Source organism: Muntiacus reevesi, chromosome 11, assembly GCF_963930625.1.
Source record: "Muntiacus reevesi chromosome 11, mMunRee1.1, whole genome shotgun sequence".
NCBI classification, from domain to species: domain Eukaryota; kingdom Metazoa; phylum Chordata; class Mammalia; order Artiodactyla; family Cervidae; genus Muntiacus; species Muntiacus reevesi.
The window spans coordinates 10,353,986-10,369,992 of NC_089259.1; the positions used below are offsets into that span (position 1 = coordinate 10,353,986).

Consider the following 16,007-nt stretch of genomic DNA (forward strand, 5'->3'; position numbering starts at 1 on the left):
TCCCTGGTCCGAGAAGATCCCACATGCCATAGGGAAACTAAGCCCGTACACCATATCTACTGAGCCCACAAGCCTAAAACCTGTGCTCTGCAACGAGAGAGGCCACTGCAACGAGAAGCCTGCACAGCACAAGAAGAGTAGCCCCGCCGCTCCTACCCCGCCCCGTTCACTGCAACTAGAGAAAGCCTTTGCTCAGCAACAAAGACCCAGCGCAGCCAAATAAATAAATAAATAATTAATTAAAAAAGAGTGTCAGTTAATAAATTTAGAACAAATGAAAGTCTGAGAGCATCACCATTTTGTAACTCTAAATGTAACAGATGTCTCAGGCAAAGCAAGAATCATTCATTGAGGTTAAATCAATGAGATTAAAGGTCATTAGGTGTATCAGTTACATATTTGGGTGTAACAAATTACCCTAACAATTAGTGGCTGAAACCAAGAAACCATAATAATTGACTCCGTGTCTGAGGGTCACATCCTGGAGTAGGGCTCTCCTGAAATCATAGTTAAGACTGTCCACAGTCATTTCAGGACACAACTAAGGGTACACGGTCCACTTCCAAGACCACTCGTGTGCCAGCTGGCAGGCTGTTGAGGACTGTTGGACTGATCCGGGCTCAGTTTTGTCAAACAATGAAGCTCATTCCATAGGGCTGCTAATGCCAGCATCTTGCTGCCACCAGCACCAATGACCCAAGACAGAGGCAGAAGCAGAGCCAGAAGCGAGTCTTTCTACAACCTCGTATCAGGTGTGACAATCCCACCACTTTCATCGTATTCTACCGGTTAGAAAAGAGTCAATAAATCTGGTCCACGTTCAAGCGGAGAAGATTACACAAGTGCGTGAAATGCCAGGAACAGGGATCACTGGGGTCATTTCAGAAGCTGCCTTGCACAATGAGAAATCAAATGTTTATATGATGACAAAGTATTACCCTGCAGATTATATACTCATTATTAAAGAAAGCATGGCGAGCTTGCTCCGTTTCCACTACTATGGAGAGTCTGCCAGCTTTCAGACTTAGTATCACTAACAGCAGGAACTTCCTCATATGATACAGTATCACAATATCATCTATGAAGTAGCCTTACCAAACATGTTTAATCTGAATTTAACTCATCTTTAGACATATTACATTATAATACATTAAATTCTCCAGGCCAGAATACTGGAGTGGGTAGCCCTTCCCTTCTCCAGGGAATCTTCCCAACCCAGGGATTGAACCCAGGTCTCCCTCATTACAGGCGAATTCTTCACCAGCTGAGCCACTAGGGAAGCCCATAGAATATTTAGGGGATGAATGAAAGTTACCAACTGCATGAGCAAACAGTCAGACAAATTTAGAATGTAGGCTATTCTACAAAACAACCCTGTGGGACTCTTTAAAAGGTCCATGTCATGTGGGGAAAAAATTGGGGGATTAATTCAAAAACTAAAGAGATAAGATACTGGCAAATGTAATGTGAATCTTGGTTGTATCCTGAATTGGACAAAACAAACAAAAACAACTAAAAAAAAAAACATTTGGGGGATAATTGAAGAAATTTTAATTTGTAATAGCTATTAGGTCATATAATACATTATTATTATATTATTAATATACAATTAGTGTGATAATACGTTGGGCTTCCCTGATGGCTCAGAGAGTAAAGAATCTGCCTGCAATGCAGGAGACCCAGATTGTAAAGAGCCCCTGGAGAAGGGAATGGATACCCACTCCTGCATTCTTGCCTGGAGAATCCCATGGACAGAGGAGCCTTGTGGGATTCCTTGTGTCCATGGAATCGCAGAGTTGGACATGACTGAGCATCTAACATTTTCAATTTTCAGTGTGATAATAGAATTATAATTTTGTATGAGAATGCCCTTATTCTTAGGACATGATAAAATATTTAGGATTAGTGTTATAAGATCAGAAACTAACTTTTAAATAGTCTAGGGATTTCCCTAGTGGTCCAGTGGTTAAGACTCCATGATGCCAGTGCAGGGGACTTGGGTTTGATCCTTGGTCAAGGAACTGACTCCATATGCTGTGAAGTGCATCCAAAAGACAAATTTAAAAAAAATAAACTTTTAAATAGTTCAGCAACCACTGTATGTGTGTAAATCAGACAAAGAGAAAAAACAAATATGACAGATATTAACAATAATATTGTTGAAACGACAATATAGCATTCATTGAACTAGTTCTTTAAAATTATTTAAATAATTTAAAACTATTTGTAAAACTTTTCTGAATACTTGATTTTCACAATAAAAATTTCAGAAAAAACTTTCCTCTCATCTTTATTTCCAAATAGTTCAGTTGGTCTTAAAACTCTATTTTAACCAGTCTTTTCTGGCATATAGTTCCTTTCTGAGGAACTCTCTAAAATAACAACCACTCTCTTTTTTACTCAAAACTTCCCAAGAACGATTACTAAATACAGTGTGCCGCTCTGAATTAGGGTTGGTGACATATTTTGGTTCCCTGTTCAGCTGGAAGCTCTGGAAGGTAAGGACTAGGTTTTACATGTCACAGCACAAAACCGACCCCAGTGATACTCATATTACACCACATTTGTGAACATTTATTCAGAACAATAAGAAACGGAAGCCAGAGAGTCTGCTTTAAATATTGACTTGTAGTTGGCACAGTACAGAGTTCATTCAGCTCTCACAGGGCGTGACCGTCTATATACTAGTGCTCACTGTTATTGACTCATAGTCTTCACAACTTTTATTTGTTTTTTTATTTAAAAGTAGTAGTTTAAGTCCTAATGACATGAATAATGGTACTTTGTCTTTAAGGAAGTCTGTAAGTTTATATCACTAGATTTTACCATGGGCAAAGTCCTGAAGATTTAAAATGTATTTAAATTAATTTATAGATGGTTAAAAAAAAAAGGTATATACAGAGAACAAATGATCTGCTCTAAATCACATAGTCAATTCTCAATACTTTCTTTTTCCAATAATGCATACTTCGGTTCTACATGAAGAGTTGGACTGCACTTTACAGGAAACTTAAACTCTTAGGTCAAGAAACATGACTTGATTCATTAAAAAAATATTTTTGTGAGTATTGTGTACTTTTAGCTGCACTTTATCAACTTTCATAAAGACTTCCTTGCTTCGGTCTGCTTCTTGATGTAGGCCCATTTCATTTCTATAATAATAAATTATAAATCAGAGTTTATTTGACTAATTTAAGGTTTTCATCCAAAAATTCAGTAATGGCTTCTTCATCCGCTGATTGAAGCAGTCTCTGAATTAGCTGATCCAAGCTCTTCTCCCCACATAAAAATTCCTGGTAAAAAACAGTTACCATGAAAACTTGATTACTAGAAACAAAGGAGAAACACAACAAAGAATTAAGCATTTATGTATTTTTGTTTCTTTAAAGTCATTATTTAATAGCAACAAAAGATTACTACAATGTAATGAGCACAATTGCTAACTTGGGAGGATTCCCTAGTTAATATTGACTTTTTATGTAAAAAGTGAATCTAAAAAAGTAAATGGAATTATACTGTTTCTTAATAGTTTAAATTAGCATTTTAAAATTAGCCAATCTTCCAAATTCAAATTATTTAATCCAGAAGTGCTTTATAATAGTTCTGTTTTTTCTTAAATTAGGAACACATTGGCTTTAAAATCTAGATGTCCTGTGTAATTGAAAAATATTTATGCTGAAATATTTGGGGGACAACTATCTTGAGTCCTACAACTTGCTTTCTAGTGGTTCTGCTGCAACACAAGTATATACATAGAGAAAAAGAGGAAGTGGAGGCGGAAGAGAAGGCAAGAATAGCAAAATATTAACAAAGGTTGCATCTAGGTCTAGGAATATATATATGAGCTAATCGTTAATCATGTGTGCTTGAACTGTCAAAATAAAAAGTTGAAGGAAAAAACCCTCTTCTGTTAAACCTCCAAATAATTCCACTGGGTGGAAATTGTTTCAGTTAAGACTTCCCAGCAGTCCTCCCTGAAGTTTCTCTAAGAAATGAGTAAAATAATGATTATGAGCACCTTTCTTGTGTTACAAAGTTTCTGTGTAACAGAGTTGTTGGGATTAGTGATTTAGCAGAGCCTCCTCTTTTGGAAACACTCAAAATCCAGACATTCACTTAACAGAAATATTTTAATATTGACATTTGGAACACGGACCATTTTAAGTTTAGATGTAGGCATGAACTACTCTTATATTTAGTCTTTCCTGAGTAATCTTGAAGTTAAATTTCAGATTAAGTGTACACATTTATCTCTCAAATTAAACTGTAGGGGGAAAGATATGCCTTACCATCTTTGTAGTCTACAAAACACTAGCAAAGAGTAAAATGTCAATTAAACTTGATGAAATTTTAAAACTGATTTATATACCATTTTGAACATAATTTGAAAGTTGCTTATGAAATTAGTGTGCCCTGTAAGCTCAAATTATTATGATTATTGCCAGTGTGATTTCATCATCTGAAAATTATGTTAAAAGGGTCATTACTCTTATTGATAATCACATCACATTTAGAGTTCAATTGGATTAACCAGAGTGCTAGTGATACAAAGATGAAAGATGAGGGAGCTGTAGTTTCCAGCTTTCAGAAGCTTACAATCTAGTGGGAGTGTTAGGTAACACATAAGCATAATACAGTGTAAGAAATTTTTTAAAGAAGGAAGAACATTTTGAATTAGATCTTAAAAAGAGAATAGTATTTCTTCAAATAGAGACAAACAGAACACTTAGTCAAAAGAATGAATTTGAAGAGAGGTATGGAAACAGTACAATGAACACCACCTAGGGCAAGAGTGCATTCCCAGTGTGATTGGAATGCAGGACAGGAGATGGGCGGGTGTAAGGCATCTGCACAGGACGTTCAGAAACAGAATACAAATACAAAGTAAGACATTACACGATGGTGGTGGTGTTTAGTCGCTAAGTCGTGTCCGACTCTTTTGTGACCCCATGGACTGTAGCTCTCCAGGCCCCTCCGTCCATGGGATTTCTTAGGCAAGAATACTGGAGTGGGTTGCCATTTCCTGACCCACAGAATCTTCCTGCCCCAGGGATCGAACCCACGTCTCTTGTATCTCCTGCTAGCATGGTGATTTACCACTGAGCCCCCAGGGAAGTGGCTCAGATATTACGTGGTAATCTGAGCTTACTTTCTAGATAAGTTAAAAAAAAAAAATCTACAAGGGAATTATCTACAAGGGAATTCATTAATAAACTCATTTCTGGCTGACTTCAGAGAACCCAAGGGCAGGAATGTACAAGGCTACTGCCACCACCCTGGGAATGAAGCTAAGCCTCAGGTATAAATTATGTGGGAATTCCTACTGAGAAAGGCCTGGGGGCTGGGACCCTTTGCTGCAGCACTGCGTGCTTGCAGCACTGGACACACCTCTCCAACAAAATACAAAGAAACTGAATGGGCCTAAAAATAACTTGCATGCATGGGCAGCTGGGGCAAATTCTGGACCCAAAAGATACAAAGAGACCGAAAAACCCAACTGTGATTTTTTGAGGGGCTTGGAGCAAAAAAAAGGCTTGGTACTGTACATAACACCATAACACCACCTAAGGGGTGGGCAAAACACCTAAGCCACCCCTACCCTCACCCCACATAAAAAACAAGCTCATCCCTGCATCCAGAAGAGAGTACGTAAGGGAACCTGTTATTTGTTCCTGCCCCAGCCGTGCTGCAGCAGGGCCCTGAATGAAGCCTTACCTGAATTCCTAGTCTGGCCGTTACTCAGTTTCTATTGATTAAGGAAGGCCAAGAACCCTAATCACTAACAATACCATCAAGATTCTCTGTATCCCATTCTCCCAGTTTTGCTCCTTTCACTACATCAGCTGTGGGGCGTCCCTGCTGGTCCAGTGGTTAAGAATCCCCGTCCCAAAGCAGGGGACACGGGTTCAATCCCCGGTGGGGGAACTAAGGTCCCACATGGCCCAGGGCAACTAAGCCCATGTGCCCTGAAGCCCACAAGAAGATCTCGTGTGCTGCAACTGAGGCTTGACACAGCCAAATAAATAAATGCATATTAAAAAAAATAAAAGATCAATATAACAGCTTTCCAGTGTTCCCTCACTGAAGACTGCTGCTCGCCATGGCTGGCAATACAGCTTCTAACCTCTTATAAGCGTTACGTATTTCAGCTTCATCCACCAAGAGAGAAGGAGCATTTTTGTCCCTTAATTTAAAAATCCTGGGAAGAAGCTCATTGACTGGGGCTTGTCTGGATTGCCTTACCAAACAAACCAATTATTATCTTGGGCCAAGATCATGATCTTGGAAGAACAGAGCCCTCCAGGAGCTTTGTGCACGGAGCAGGGAGGAGGCCGGGCTGTAGAATGATGGAGGAGGGCTGAGCAGAGACCCTCAGGCGCCCACTTCCTTTCCTCTCCACTCCTCCATTCAGTCCTACGGCAGCTACCCTGGGGGTAAGGCCCGTATCGCTTTTCCTGTCTCATCTGTCGGGTTGGCCCAGAAGTTCCTTTGAGTTTTTCCATAAGATGTTACCGAAAAACCAAACTTCTGGGACAACCAATACAGCTCTTCAGTTCCTAAATCATTCAGTCTGACTAGTTTCCTTCTCTGTCCTGTGTACAGATTTTCATTTGTTTTTTGAAAGATAGGACCAGTACCATTTTATTTAGTGTTGTAGGAAATTTTAGGTTACTTCTTAAAAACGAAAGCAAAGAAATTAAAAATTCCCAAAGTAACAAGGCAGGAGATAAGAATTCTATAATCCAAAAAAATGCCAGGTGAGCTTTCAATCAGAGGGAGGAAGAGGTCACTTCAGTAGCTCATACATCAGAGGCAGAGAAACCACAGGGTTGAGATGGGTGTAGACCCTGGAGGTTAAGCTCTCCATCCGCCTAAGGCAACAGATCTTTCAGCCTGGAGAGGGACCATTTGTAAGTGAATAGGTCTAACAGAGCAGGGGCTCCGGGAGGGAAGAATTTTACTTCCGCTGCTTCTGGCCTTCAGTCCGGCAGGCGGCCGAGGGTCATGAACCCTCCTCCCTCTGTGCCCCTCTGAGCCCCTGCCGTCAGCAGAGCTGGAAACCACACACGTGTGCCATTCACCGCCCACACACCCCCACTCCAGGTCCGTGGCTGTTCATGTGGCAAACGGCAGACTTTCCTGCTCCTCCATTTCGCTACCTGGGAAGGCTGATACACAGGAAACACTCTGACTTTCCTGTTTCAAACACACAGCAGGACGTCTGTCAAAGTCCAAGGCTTCCCACTCCAGTATTCTGGCCTGGAGAATTCCATGCACTGTATAGTCCATGGCGTCGCAAAGAATCGGACACAAAGAAAGTCACAGTGACTTTCACAGTTCTCTTTAGGGCTATAAATAAATCTAGTAGTGCTATAAGTTGTCTGAGAGGTTTACAGTGGTTCCCCAGGACTGTATGTGGGAGGGTATTAAATAAAACAGCTATCAGTAATTAAAGGCGAATTAGTTCAATCAAGTTACAGTATCACCCTCCAGGTTAAAGTGCCCTGATATTAACTAATGTGGGAGCAAACGTGATCCTGGGAAGGAATCCTGCCGCCAGTCACCTTGCCTCTTAACTTCGATACCAGAATGAGCACAGAGGGAGCTCTGTGTAGTAACTAACTGCTCTCACCTCAAGACCTGCCCACCCCCTTGGTCTGGGACATTCTCCCCCTAGGAGAGATGTTGGGATTTGATGAGATTCTGTCTCAACCGGGACCAAAAAAAATGAGTAATATGGAAAACATCCTAATATTGGGTTACCAACAATGAAATTACCTTTAGAGTCTGAGTAGTTTAGTCACTAAGTCATGGACGGAGCGACCCCATGGACTGTAGCCCACCAGGCTCTCTGTCCATGGGATTCTCCAGGCAAGAATACTGGAGTGGGGTGCCGTTCCCTTCTCCACAGATTTTAATGTTTTACTGCAACAATTTTTTTTTTTCATATCATTTTCAAACCTTTTCCCTTCACTAATACAGAGCATTTTCTTTCTTTGCCTTTAAGTTGGTTAGTGATTAGTAGAGCATGCCAATATGACTGTCCTTGTTCTTTCTAAGGTTGGCATGCTAGTTTAGTTAGTAAGAACATTAGTATTTAGGCCAAGGTCATATATTTTATAACTATAAAAGCCAGTCAACCTCTGTTTCATGACTGAGTACACTGCTGAGCACCTATGTGCCCTTCTAAAAAATATTCCTGGTCGCAAAAATGTAGCTGCCTCATGGTAAACCATCACCACTATAAGAAAAACAACTGAAAAATTATGTTGTAACCAGAACAATATGGCCAAACATGTTTGGGTATTACACTGTGTGTTTCCTGAGCAAAGGGAAGTTGGTAAATATTTTCTCCTTTTCAACAGGCGGTGATGTTCCTATGCAAGACAGCTTGAAATTGCTGGGAAGACAGAGGAAGTGGCATAAGAAACACAGAAATTTCTAAATATGTTAAAACCATAGATATTTCTTCTGTAAAATCAGGACTTTAATTCTGTGTATAAAATGAGACAGAATCAAGTGAAAGAAGCCCGAGGTATCACACCGTAGCAAGGACAAAGATCAAAACCTTCTACCTCCCGCCTTTTCCACACAGTCCTTTATGGGAACTTATTTTCCCATTCAATGGAAGAAAAAAACATTTTTTTTTTCCTGTTCTTTGTCATTAATGGATTACTGTCAATGATCCAGGCGACCTGGGATTTAGTTAGGTTAAAGTTCAAACCAAACTGACAGGGTCTTTTCCCTGAAGGCATCATTGTAACACCTGAATCTAACAATACACATTATGGTAGGCAGAATTCTAAGACGCCCCTTGGCGTCTACACCTTGCAAAACCCCCTTCCTTAAGAGCAGGCATAAGCTGCAGTGATGACACTCCAGTGATAAGATGACTAATTAGTGATGCTTTTCCAGGTGAGGCTGACCTAAAAGGCCATTTCTGCAAGCGTCTCTGTGAGAGAAGGCCCATGGGGGGACCAGACAGCATGCAACTGTGGGCGGCCTTTGGGAGCTGAAAGCAGCACACAGCTGATGACCAGCAAGAAGATGGGGCTTCAATCCTACAACTCAAGGAAACAGAATTCTGCCAGCAACCACATGAACTCGAAAGAGGACTCCAAGCTCTAGAAAGGCATGCCGGCTGGCCAGCACCTTGATTTCAGCTTTGTGAGACCTAGAGCAGAGAACTCAGCTCTGTCATACCTGGATTCCTGACATACAGTAACTGAGATGATAAACAGGCATTCTTTTAAGGCAATAAATTTGCAGTTACTTGTTATACGGCAATAGAAAACTGATAGACGTATACTGAAAATCCATTAATACACTGTGATTGCATAACAGAATTTTGAATTTAAAAGACAGCTTTTTCATATTGGCATAAAGAGTGTATTTCTTATCAGCAAACTAAGAAAAATGTTTGCAGATTTGGGGTACTGACACAAACTATCTCAGTTACATGGTAATATTTCAAAGATTACTCTAGAGTTTGACTGTACTTTCTTCAAAAATCAAAAGCATATGAAACATACTCAGCGATATTACCTTAATATTACGAACTTCACACGCTATCCTGTGGTCAGTGACTCTATCCTGGGTGAAATTATATGTCCGGATTCTCTCTGACTGGGCTCTTGTTCCCACCTGTGGCATAACAAAAAGCAATTCATATTTTAACTTTATCATTATCTTTATCACAATGGAAAAAGTGCTTGCAAATTACTTTTCTACTTTAACAGTTTAATTATTTTCTAAATTCAAAGATACAAAGTGACCAGGAAAAAGAATGGGCAGAACTTACTGTTGAAGAGTATAGATTTGTAAAGCTTAGTTATGGGATAAGAATCAATGTTTCTTTGGTACCTCAAACTCCAAATATTTAAAACCAAATTATCTTTCTGTATCAATCAGTTCTTCCTTGTGGTTTCTGTAAATGACCCCACAATGTTCCTTTTGATCTCAGTAGGGAACTTGACATCCTACACTCTGACAAACATTTCATGGGGGCTGACTATCTGCCAGGCTCTGATACAGACACTGAAAGGACCTTCAACTCATCTCATTCTCTAAGTCCCCAGTTCCAATGGTTTCAAGGGTCTTTTATTATACCCTGCCCTCGCCATTTTTATTATCATTCAAGGGCTCATTACTTTCACTATATTCCTGTAAAAATCTCCCGATTAATCTTCCACTTCTCTGTTTACAGTGAGTTGCCCTGCTTAGCTTTCCTGAAACAGTGTTTTTTTTTTTTTTTGTCAATTTCCTTTTTTGGCTCCTTGACTACTAAGCACTCACAGCTCAGCATTCAGTGTACTTCATAACGTGGTCAACTTTCCCAATATTATTTCTGAAAATTTGTGACCCTCAAAGATACCACTTACTATGCCATTTCATTATTATGTGCAAGTCTGTTAACTCAGCTAAAACATCACCTCAAGGGATGTGCTTCCCAGCACTCTCGTACCGTCTCGACTTTTCTCGTCCCAACATGAAAAATAAGTTATCTTCCTCCTTCGAAACCCCATGCACTTGGAATCTTCCTCGAGGCACACCAGTCCACGTTATGCTGTGGTTGTAGTCCAGTCTGCTCACCTGCCCTCCCTCCCTCACATACAAGGCACACAATACCCTGTCTCACTCACTTCCACTTTTAATTTGACAATTTATTGTATTATTTATTATTTATTGAAGCACAGTTGCTATACAATATAAGTTACAAGTATATCACTTTCACCTTTTAAGATTAAAAAAAAAAAAGACATTCCTACAACTTACAAAGCAAACAATATGAAACTAAACAAGATCTTAAGTGTGGCTGAGCATCTGGGAAATTGTTGAAAGATTCCAAAGCGTAACACATAAGAAACACTAAATTATGGGTAATATATTTTTAAAACATTCCCCAGACCTTCCATTCTGCAACCAGCCAGGTCTGGAAACCACTGTCCCCAAATACCACATTAGTGCCTTGGATCCCACCCAGATTAGTTACATCAGAATCTCAGCACCCACAAAGCTCTGCAGGTGCCAGGTGGAGCCAGGGCTCAGAGCTTGGCACAGTGCCCTCCATAGAAAAGCTCCTGCATATACTGGCAGAAGAAAAACTCCTAAGCATTAGAGACACCTACTAAAAAACTTCACACAGATGGACAAAGGGAGGCAAGAAGGTCTCTTCTGGCCTTTCAAACCAAACCACTGAAGAGGATACAACCCCCCAAATCCCCAAATCTGCAAAGGCTGATTGCCAATACTTCGAAAATCACTGTGTGATGTCAAATGGCAAGTAAAACCCAATGTGTGGGACTTCCCTGGTGGTCCAGTGGCTAAGACTCTGTGCTCTCAACTCAGGGGGCTCAGGTTTGATCCTTGGTCAGGGAACTAGTTCCCACATGCCGCAACTAAGAACCAGTGCAGCCAAATAAATATATTTTTTAAAAAAACCCAATGTCTTTCATTAAATGTGGCAGAGCTGATAGTGTTTAAGATTGATATATTATTTATCCTGTCACTTTTACTATCTGCAAGTTAGTAAGGGAAATGAGAAGGGCAAAAATGTGAAAGACTAGGACATCTATGTGAAAAGAATAATTGATGTTTCAGTTCAGTTCAGTCGCTCAGTCATGTCCGACTCTTTGTGACCCCATGAATCACAGCACGCCAGGCCTCCCTGTCCATCACCAACTCCCGGAGTTTACTCAAACTCATGTCCATCGAGTTGGTGATGCCATCCAGCCATCTCATCCTGTTGTCCCCTTCTCCTCCTGCCCCCAATCCCTCCCAGCATCAGGGTCTTTTCCAATAAGTCAACTCTTCGCATGAGGTGTTTAGTTTTATACAATCTCTTTATCCTAACAGGCCACAAAATCTCCCATATTTACTGAAGTATAACTACCTGCAAATAACACACAAACAGTTATTTCTGGGTTCCACTGTCTCTTCCAGTTTTTTTCAAAGACAAACTTTACTTTTTCAGAAGTTAAAATCATATAACACTAGGTTTACTTAAAACAATGACATTTATTCATTTCGCTTAAAACTTATCTATGTATATATTTGTAAAAATAATAATATAAATGTAGATAGTACAAAATTTTAAAAGTAGAAGAGAGTATAAACAAAAAATAAATATCTTTTCTATTCCTTGTTCCCAGACTAGAGCAGAATCCATCACTATTACCAGTGTTTTGCATGTCATATATTTTTGATTTCACATAAAATTATAATAAAAGCATAGGTTTTAAAATTAAAAACCTGAAAAATCTCTTAATTTCTAAAGAATTGTCTTTTACACTGATTTCCTCTTAAAGATAACTATGATATAAACAGAACACAACTGGGAAATAATTTTTAGTTTATACGTATCTCTTCTTATTTGCAAACTGGCATGTCTGAGTTTAGCCATAACCAACCAGTATTAAATTATTGCTATTTACAAATGAACATGTTTTCCAGTGCTCCAAGGTACTTCCGTCAGATTAAGAATATTTACTCCATTTCCCTACACAAGATGGCTTTCTGTACAAAGCCATTGAGTTATTTCACTCAATAAATCTTACCTGCAGTTTTCTCACACTTCGTTGCTGGCACTTGTCTTTCTCAATAATCTGCTGGTAGAGTCTCGCTCTCAACACACGCAGAGCTGTTTCTTTGTTTTTTATCTGTGATCGTTCTTGCTGGCATTCCACCACAAGTCCTGAAAAATAACAGGAATCAGAGGTTAACAGGGTGTGTGCACATGCTCAGTCGCTCAGACGAGTCTGATTCTTTCTGTGATCCCATGGACTGCAGTCCGCCCAGCTCCTCTGTCCATGGGATTTCCCAGGCAAGGATGCTGGAGCAGGCTGCCACTTCCTGACTCAGGGATTAAGCAGGTGTCTCCTGCACTGCTGGCAGATTCTTTACCACTGAGCCACCTGGGAAACCCTGAAGTGTCTATTACATCACAATAAAACTGATACAAAAGATAGAACTGAGGAACATTTTAAAGAGGGAATGGTTAATCAGGAAAAAATGAAAAAAATTTCAGATGAGGTACACACTAGAAACTATACATGAGTTATGATGGTAATTGCTGTAGATGGCTCTTTAGATTCTGATATCTAAATAAGGTGTTTCAGCTTATAATACAAATACACATTTATTGAAAAAAAATCTGCATTTATATAGACCCAGGTGGTTCTAACAAAATGTGGTCCACTGGAGGAGGGAATGGCAACACTCCAGTATTCTTGCCTCAAGAACCTCACAAACAGTAAGAAAAGGCAAAAGGAAATGACACCGGAAGATGAGTCCCCCAGGTCAGAAGGTGTCCAATATGCTACTAGGGGAGAGCAGAGGGCAATTACTAATAAGCTCCAGAATGAACGAAAAGACTGAACCAAAGGGGAAACGATGCTCAGTTGTGAATGTGTCTGGTGCTGAAAGTAAAGTTTGATGCTGTAAAGAACAATAGTCCATAGGAACCTGGAATGTTAGGTCCATGAATTAAGATAAATTGGACATGGCCAAGCAGGAGATGGCAAGAGTGAACATCCGATATCTTAGGAATCAGTGAATTAAAATGGATGGGAATGGGCAAATTTAATTCACATGACCATTATATCTACTACTGTGGCAAGAATCCCTTAGAAGAAATGGAGTCGCCCTCATAGTCAGCAAAACAGTCTGAAATGCAGTACTTGGATGTAATCTTAAAATGACAGAATGGTTTTGGTTGGTTTCCAAGGCAAATTATTCAACATCACAGTAATCCAAGTCTATACCCCAACCCCTAATGCCAAAAAAGCTGAAGTTGAACTGTTCTGTGAAGACCAAAAAGACTATAGAACAACACCAAAAAAGTCTTTTTTATCATAGGGGACTGGAATGCAAAGTAGGCAGTCAAGAGATAGCCAGAATATAGAAAATTTGGCCTTGGAGGAGTACAAAATGAAGCAGGATCAACGCTAACAGAGTTTTGCCAAGAGAACACACTGGTCATAACAAACACCCTCTTCCAACAACACAAGAGACAACTCTACACATGGACATCACCAGATGGTCAATACCGAAATCAGATCGATTATATTCTTTGCAGCTGAAGATGGAGAAGCTCTATCCAGTCAGCAAAAACAAGGACTGGAGCTGACTGTGGCTCAGATCATGAACTCCTTATTGCCAAATACAGACTTAAATTGAAGAAAGTAGGGAAAACCACTAGGCCATTCAGATACGACCTAAATCAAATCCCTTATGATTATGCATGGAGGTGACCAATCCATTCAAGGGATTAGATCTGGCAGACAGAGTGTCTGAAAAACATTCATAACAAGGAGGTGGTAATCAAAACTATCCCAAAGAAAAAGAAATACAAGAAGACAAAGTAGTTGTCTGAGGAGGCTTTACAAATAGCTGAGAAAAGAATAGAAGTGAAAAGCAAGGGAGAAAGGGAAAGATACACCCAACTGAATGCTGAGTTCCAGAGAATACCAAGGAGAGATAAAAGCCTTTTTAAGTGAACAATGCAAAGAAATACAGGAAAACAATAGAATGGGAAAAACTAGAGAACTCTTCAAGAAAAGTGTAGATATCAAGGGAACCTTTCATGCAAGGATCGTCACAATAAAGGACAGAAAAGGTGGCCCTAAAAGCAGCAGAAGAGATTAGAAAGAAGTGGCAAAAATACACATAAATAAGGTTTCAATGACCTGGAAAACCATGATAGCATGGGCACTCACCTAGAACCAGACATCCTGGAGTGTGAAGACAATTGAGCCTCAGGAAACATTACTATGAACAATGCTAGTGGAGGAGATGGAATTCCAGCTGAACTAGTTCAAATCCTAAAAGATGATGCTGTTAAAGTGCTGCACTCAATATGCCAGCAAATTTGGAAAACTCAGCAGTGGCCACAGGACTGGAAAAGGTCAGTTTTCATTCTAATCCCAAAGAAGGGCAGTGCCAAAGAATGTTCAAACTATCGGACAACTGAGCTCATTTCACATGCCAGCAAGGTAATACTCAAAATCTTTCAAGCTAGGCTTTAATAGTACATGAACTGAGAACTTCTGGATGTACAAGCTGGATTTAGGAAAGGAAGAGGAACTAGAGATCAAATTGCCAACATTCCTTGGATCACAGGGAAAGTAAGGGAATTCCAGGAAAACATCTACTTCTGCTTCACTGACTATAGTAAAGCCTTTGACTGTGTGGATCACAAGAAACTGTGGAAAATTCTTCAAGAGATGAGACTACTACACCACCTTACCTCTCTTCTGAGAAACCTGTATGCAGGTCAAGAAGCAACAGTTAGAACTGGACACAGAACAACGGACTGGTTCAAAATTGAGAAAGGAGTACATCAAGGCTGTATATTGTCACCCTGCTTATTTAACTTCTATGTGGAGTGCATCATGTGAAATGCTGGACTGGATGAATCACAAGCTGGAATTAAGATTGCTGGGAGAAATATCAACAACCTCAGATATGCAGCTGATACCACCCTTATGGCAGAAAGTGAAGAGGAACTAAAGAACCCCTTGATGAGGGTAAAAGAGGAGAGTGAAAAGCTGGCTTAAAACTCAACATTCAAAAGACTAAGATCATGGCATCCGACCCCATCATTTCATGGCAAATAGAAGGGGAGGAATTGGAAACAGTGACAGACTTTATTTTCTTGGGCTTCAAAATCACTGCACAGTGACTGCAGCCATGAAATTAAAAGACTCATGCTCCTTGGAAGGAAAGCTATGACAAACCTAGACAGTGTATTAAAAAGCAGAGACATCACTTTGCCAACCAAGGTCCATAGAGTCAAAAATTATGGTTTTTCCAGGAGTCATGTACAGATGTGAGAGTTGGACAAAAAAGACTGAGCATCAAAGAATTGATGCTTTTGAATTGGGGTGTTGAAAAAGACTCTTGAGAGTCTCCTGGACTGCAAGGAGATCAAACCAGTCCATCCTAAAGGAAATCAGTCCTGAATATTAATTGGAAGGACTGTTGAAGCTGAAGCTCCAGTACTTTGG

The 16,007-nt window shown here is 40.0% G+C and overlaps 1 protein-coding gene across 3 annotated transcripts in view; it reads right to left on the reverse strand.

The window, feature by feature from the left end:
* Positions 1–2,553: 2,553 nt before the first annotated feature.
* MTRF1 (mitochondrial translation release factor 1) overlaps positions 2,554–16,007 on the reverse strand; it is a 53,253-nt gene continuing 39,799 nt past the window's right edge. For 2 of the 3 annotated variants that reach the window (XM_065902313.1, XM_065902312.1), the window contains exons 8-10: positions 12,558–12,694; positions 9,547–9,645; positions 2,554–3,293 (exon numbers count right to left, since the gene is read on the reverse strand). In XM_065902313.1, coding sequence (XP_065758385.1) covers positions 3,180–3,293; positions 9,547–9,645; positions 12,558–12,694 — 350 coding nt within the window. In that variant the 3' untranslated portion in view covers positions 2,554–3,179. Of the gene's footprint in view, positions 3,328–9,546; positions 9,646–12,557; positions 12,695–16,007 lie in introns of all 3 variants that reach the window. The other variant, XM_065902314.1, reaches the window with a different exon arrangement.